At 36.0% G+C, this 6,957-nt stretch overlaps 1 protein-coding gene across 1 annotated transcript in view; it reads right to left on the bottom strand.

Annotated features, from left to right (window-relative positions):
* Nucleotides 1-349: 349 nt before the first annotated feature.
* STK38L (serine/threonine kinase 38 like) overlaps nt 350-6,957 on the bottom strand; it is a 115,187-nt gene continuing 108,579 nt past the window's right edge. Inside the window, exons 10-14 of the mRNA XM_006866963.1 lie at nt 5,243-5,360; nt 4,669-4,792; nt 1,856-1,951; nt 825-916; nt 350-718 (exon numbers count right to left, since the gene is read on the bottom strand). Coding sequence (XP_006867025.1) covers nt 591-718; nt 825-916; nt 1,856-1,951; nt 4,669-4,792; nt 5,243-5,360 — 558 coding nt within the window. The 3' untranslated portion in view covers nt 350-590. The remainder of the gene's footprint in view (nt 719-824; nt 917-1,855; nt 1,952-4,668; nt 4,793-5,242; nt 5,361-6,957) is intronic.

Below are 6,957 nucleotides of genomic sequence, written 5' to 3'. Positions count from 1 at the left end.
CATATATTTATTTTTTAAATCACCAGTGTGTTTCCACTTTTAAGTTTCTTAAAACCCTTACAGAAATTGAATTTATATATATTCCCTATAGATGTCCAAATCAATAGGGCAAGTCACCTACTACCAAGTATGAAAGATGGCTTTTACTGGTTATCTGCAGTAGAACAGCAGAACTGCAGTGTTACCTACAGGTTAGCCTATGCTGCTTTAAATGATATGTGTTTCTCCTGAATTGATTAAAATTGTTACAGTACAAAGCCACAGGACACACGGGCAGAATGGACCTTAATACGCATGTAGGCAGTGCAGTTAGAAAGGGATGTATGTTCCTTTTATTCCAGTACCTTCGTATAATAAAGTTAACAAAAATAATAAAATATTTAAAAAAACAAAACAAAAAACAAAGCCAGCTGGCACTGCCAACCAATTCCTGTAGTAGTCTTAGAAATCCTAATCCTGTAGAATTTCCTCTTGTAGTCAATAAGCACCACCGTCTTCGGGAATATTTCAGTGTATTGTTATCTATGCCAAGCAAGCCTGGTGATGCAGCTACCTGAGTTCTCTTGGGTGTGGGCGAATGTGATCCTCATTCATAATTTCCCAGCTTTCATGTAGGTGGGGATAGAGCCACGCTGAGTCAACCCTTCAAACCTCTTATAGGTATAATTAAGAAAAACCCAGTCTTTGGATTTGTAGTCCGGTTCTGTAGTGTTTGGCACTTGAAAGACAGAAAAATTAACCAAGAGCAAGAAAATTCATTAGTGAAATTGATATCACCTTCACAGTATGTTAACAGAGTTAAGTCATGTTGTAGACTGTCTTACCTGGTTGTAAAATATCAGATTCAGGAAAGTCATCAAAATTTGAAGTATCATCAATGCTTTTAATTTCTATAGGGATTGCTGCTGGCCTTTCCCTGTAAAGGAGCATTGAGTGGTCATACAAAATGTTCCTGAACTCTTAATTTTCCAATAAACAACTCTACTTGCAAATTCTGCATCCTGTTCTATAAATATTTCAAGAGTCAAGGAAGGAACTTTACTGTTGAAAGTTAAGTAGATTTCAAAATAGTTAAGGGATATAATTTTTAATTAAAATATTTTCATGTTGCTGGAATTTTTCTCTCTTTGTACCAAAACTTTCTCATGGAATTTTTAAAATGTAACACCAAGAGTTAATGAAAGGAAATGGTAAAACAGAGTAAGTTTTACCTAAAAGACTGTATAATAATATAGAGTATCTTGGCTGTTGTGGGGATTGGCTCTTATGTAATTGATTCAGGAACAGAAGTCTTCTAATAGAAGATCCATATATCAAAAGTAATTTGGGGAAAAGGAGTGCAAAGGGTGAAGGGATAAAATCTGAATGCAAGAACTTCTCAGCTTTATTGCTCCTAGGCATAAAGCTATTAGCTTAATTTGCTCAATTTACTCGATCAATTGGAGCAGATTTGATAAAATTATGTAATTTTTTCCTAAAAACACCAGGGCTCAGCAGAACAGCTAGTGAGTTTTAACTTTTGGTTAACCGCCGAGTACTTAACCACTGAACCACCTTAGTATGCAATGTACAGAAATCTTTTCTGGGCAGTGTTCCCTGTGTAACTGTATAAAAAAATACAAACAAGTTCAAATAGGTGTCTCTGTTGTCCCTTAAAGTGTATATTAGTCTAATTTGAGTCATTTAGCTGTAGTTACTATAGTCACATTCACATATAATCTAGAAAACACTGATCTCAAATATGTGATGGCGTTACTTCTTGTATTTAATCCAGCAGGATCAGAGGCAAGTGAATTACTAAATCCAGAAATTTGTTTTCACTCAGACCTCTCCTGTACAAAGCCTCTGAACGTACCTGATATGCCCCCAGTCTACACCTTCAAAAAAGGGATGATCTTTTATTTCTTCTACGCCGCTATTTCCAATTCTATTTTCAGAATCAATACAAAACCTAGAGCATGAAACAGAAATTATAATAAATTAGCATTCTATTTGGATTATCTGAACATTAATCTTTTTAAAGTAACAAAACATTTCTCCTGCTTATTTTTTTATTATTAGTTATGTTTATTGTGGGAAATATGGGGAGAAATTAAAAATCATCCATAATTATAGTACTCAGAGACAGCCACTGTAAACATTTTGATATGTTCCTTTTGGTTTTTTTTATAAAATTTAAAAATAGTTGCTAACTATGAACATTTCCCAAACTCATTAAATATTTTTCTACAATTTCATTTTTAAAGATTACATATGGATACATTATAATTTATTTATTTAAATTTTTCAGTCCACAATTGTTGAGACAGTTTAAATTTGTCACTATTATAAATAAAAATGTTATAATTAAATTTTTACAGGTATCTGATTATCTCTGTAGGCTGAACTCCTAGATGTAGAATTGCTGGACTAAAAGTCATGCACAGTTAAAAAAGATTTTTTTTAATACTATGTTGCCAATTGGCTGTTCCCACATGTCCAAATTTACCTCCCTTTCAGTCATTCTTGATTACACAGCATCCTTAGCTGAGGAACAGAATGGAGTATTTTATTTAGAAAATAATTAATACATAGGCTTTCTTAATATGATTTGCTGCTACTGATCATTACTTTTTCTTTAATAAAATAAGGTTATTGTATACTACCAGAAGTTGTTGTTGTTGTTGTTAGGTGCCATCGAGTCGCTACCGACTCACAGCGACCCTATACACAACAGAACAAAACAGTGCGCAGTCCTGGGCCAACCTCACAATTGTTGTCATGCTTGAGCCCACTGATGCTGCCGCTTTGCCAATCCACCTCGCTGGGGAGTGTTCTCTCTTTTTTGTGACACTCCACCTTACCAAACATGATATCCTTCTCCAGTGACTGGTCCCTGCTGACAATGTGTCTGAAGTATGAGATGAAGTTTGGCCACCCTGCCCTCCAAGGAGCACTCTGGCTGCATGTCTTCCAACACAGACCTGTTTGTTCTTTTGGCAGCCCAAGGTACTTTCAATATTCTCCTCCAACACCATCACTCAAAAGCACCAATTCTTTTACGGTCTTCCTTATTCACTGGCCAGCTTTCGCATGCATATGAGGTTACTGAAAATACCATGGCTTGGGTCAGGTGCACCTTAGCCCTCAAGCTGACATCTTTGCTCTTCAACACTTTAAAAAAAGGTCCTGTGCAGCAGATTTTCCAAATGCAATAATACATCGTTTGATTTCTTGACTGCTGCTTCCATGAGTGTTGATGGTTGATCAAAGAAGAATGAAGTCACTGACTACTTCAATCTTTTCTCCATTGATCAGAATGTTGTTTATTGTTCTAGTGGTGAGGATTTTTGTTTTCTTTACATTGAGATGCAATCCATACCAAAGGCTGTGCTCTTTGATCTTAGATCAGTATTTTAAGTCCTCTTCACTTTCAGCAAACAAGGTTGTATCTATCATCTGCATATCGCAGGTTGTTAATGAGTCTTCATCCAGTCCTGATGCTGTGTTTTTCCTCATATAATCCAGCTTCTAGGATTATCTGCTCAGCATACAGGTTGAATAAGAAAGGAAACAACACCTTTCCCAATTTTAAACCATTCAGTGTTCCCATGTTCTGTTCGAACAACTGCCTCTTGGTCCAGGTCCAAGTTCCTCATGAGCACAACAATTAAGTGTTCCAGAATACTCATACTTCTCAATGTTGTTCACAGCTTGTCATGATCCACACAATCAAAAGCCTTTGCAATGTCAATAAAGCACAGGTAAACATCTTTTTGGCATTCTCTGCTTTCAGCCAAGATCCAAGAAGTGAACTTTTGCTTTATTTATTTATTTAAGGTTTTTATTGTGGATTGAGTGAAAGTTTACAGGGCAGACACCAGTTTTACATTCAAACACACCTTGTTTCATTACAATGATTACAATCCCCTCCATGTACCATCATTTACCAGTGTTTCTCTCTTTCACTTTAGTGTTTTTTGCTTGTTTTTTAAATACTCAGGCATATATAATAATTTACACCACCAAAGGGCACAATCTGCAAGTCTGCCTCCTGGCCGCCATCTCTTAGTCCCTCTCTTCCCATGAATCTAGAGTCCTCAGCTGCTCCCTCTCTCTCCATGTCCCCATCTCTGCCTCCATCTCTGGTGTCTCTGACTCTCTGGATAAGGTCTCTCATTCCACTTGTGCTCTTCCCCCTTGATGATCTTAGGGTCCTTTGTTTCTGGACTATAAGAGTAACCACTCCCCTGTTTTTGTTACAAAGCTTTTACCTTTATAACTGTGAGAGTCGCAATTAGTCATGATAACAATTACTCATTATTGAATCATAAGAATCTTAACCCCATCTCTTTTTACCAGATCCATCTAGACAAGATGAAAACTATTCAGTGCGGACTCTTTCTTTCCCCACACACTATTAAACTAAGCTCCCCCTTGAAACCTTGTAAGCCAGTCACTTCGTGCCTTTATAGCCCCCTCATTTTAGGTAGCCAATGTCTAAGTTGCCTGTCCCTATCTGTCCTGTGTACAGAGGGGATAGCATTGATACTTGATGTGAAGATTCCTTCCCTCTCTGTTGGTATGATCTTTTGCTTTTAATATATTTTAGTTAACTGAAGCAATATAAAACCTCTTCCTTCTTTTTAACTCTTACTCCTCTAAATTACTAGGGATTAAATTACTAACCTTAGAATTAAATCCTTGGCTTTCTCAGATGTAGGTACTTCTGGTGGGAATACCAGTGTTTCTTTCCAGTTCATTACTTTTCTATATGTTTCTTGAGGTGTTTCAGAACAGAAGGGTGGATATCCTATGGAGAGAAAATGAAATTTGGTCAGTTTTCTCATATGATATGTTAAACCTATTTTATATGTGCCATAAGAAACAAAACAACTTGGAGTGTTCTATTTAACAATTAAAAAATACTACCATGTATCAATTTACAATAAAATTGCTAATAAAGGTCAATAAAATAAAAGATTTAAAGCATCATCGCTCTTTGAACCTGAAAGGCCATAATATAAATTTGATTTATGGAAAGTTAGAGTTAAATATAAACAGCTTCCTTCCTAAAAGAGTCTTGATACACAAAGTTAGTTAATATTTATCATCATGTATTTAATTAAAATTGGGAGAAGTCAGGATTGACATTGGGTTTAACACAGTTCAGATGTTTTAGTCTATGAAATCTACAATACATACAATCAGTGCACTCAAGGACATTTATACAGTACGTATGTAAATTAACATAAAAACATACCAATTAGCATTTCATACATAATCACTCCCAAAGACCACCAATCACACAGTTTGTTGTAACCAGTCTGCATGAATACTTCTGGAGCAATATAATCTGGTGTTCCAACTGTGGAATATGCCTGCAAAGGAGAAGCCTGTCAAATCAGAATTCTTAACATTTTTTTTGGAAAGACCTAAGTATGGCTCACTATTGGATATTAGAAGTTAAAATGTTCACTCACTACTTTTTTTTGCATTGTTTATCGTGTGTAAGATTCAGTGATAGGTACCGAGTCAGATTAAAATATCATACAAGACATGATTTCTGATTCTCCACACCTCCACTACAAGTAGCTCACCTAACTTATCTATATGTTTAGGTATAAATCTATTTTAACATAGAAATCTATATTCAGAGCACTACTGGCACCATAGGATAAACAATGTACTGTTAACCACAATTAACACATGTTGGTAAATTTGTCTTACTATGGTGGCTTGGCTTGCATGTTGCTGTGATTCTGGAAGCTATGCCACGGGTATTTTAAATACCAGCAGGGTCGGTCACCCATGATGGGCTGGTTTTAGCTGAGCTTCCAGACTAAGACAGACTAGGAAGAAGGAGACACACAACTTTTCAATGTTTGGTCACTGAAATCCTTATGAATATTACTCAAGTTTACGCACCAACCATGAAAACCAGTCATGATGAAATTGAAGAATTCTACCAACTTCAATCTGAAATTGATCAAGCATGCAATCAAGATGTATTGATAATTACTGGCGATCGGAATGCAAAAGTTAGAAATGAATACGGATCAATAGTTGGAAAATATGACCTTGGTGACAGAAATGATGCTGGAGATGGCATGGTAGAATTTTACAAGACCAATGAATTCTTTATTGCAAATACATTTTTAAAATAACATAGAAGATGACTAGTTACTCATGGACCTCACCAGATGGAATACACAGAAATCAAATTGACTACATATGTGGAAAGAGAAGGTGGAAAAGCTCCATATCATCAACCAAAATAAGGCCAGCGGCAGACTGCGGAATAGAGATCATCAGTTGCTCATATGCAAGTTTAGGCTGAAGCTGAAGAAAATAGAAACAAGTACACGAGAGCCAAAATATGACCTTGAACATATTCCACCAGAATTTAGACACCATCTCAAGAACAGATTTGATGCATTAGACACTAATGACTGAGGACCAGAAGAATTGTGGGATGACATCAAGAATATGATACTGGAAGAAAGAAAAAGATTATTAAGAAGAGAAGCAAGAAGGAAAAGACCAAATGGATGTCTGAAGAGACTTTGAGAGGTGCTCTTCGACACAGAGATGCTAAAACAAATGAAAGAAATGAGGAGGTAAAAGACTTGACAGACATTTTCAAAGGGCAGGTTTAGAAGACAAAGTCAAATATTATACTGAAATCTGAAAAGACCTGGAGTTAGAAAACCAGAAGAGAAAAACATGCTCTGCATTTCTCAAGCTGAAAGAACTGAAGAAAACATTCAAGCTTCAATTTGCAATACTGAAGGATTCTATGGGGAAAATGTTGAATGATACAGAAAGTATTAAAAGAAGATGGAAGACCAGAGAAACAAAGGACTTATACAAAGAAAACTACAAAACACTACTGCAAGAAACCAAAAGAGACTTACCAAGATGGAAGAATGTACCATGCTCCTGGATAGGAAGACTTAACATTGTGAAAATGTCAAT

This window comes from Chrysochloris asiatica, unplaced genomic scaffold, assembly GCF_000296735.1.
Source record: "Chrysochloris asiatica unplaced genomic scaffold, ChrAsi1.0 scaffold00098, whole genome shotgun sequence".
In the NCBI taxonomy this organism is placed as follows: Eukaryota; Metazoa; Chordata; class Mammalia; order Afrosoricida; family Chrysochloridae; genus Chrysochloris; species Chrysochloris asiatica.
This window is presented reverse-complemented; position numbering and strand designations above follow the sequence as displayed.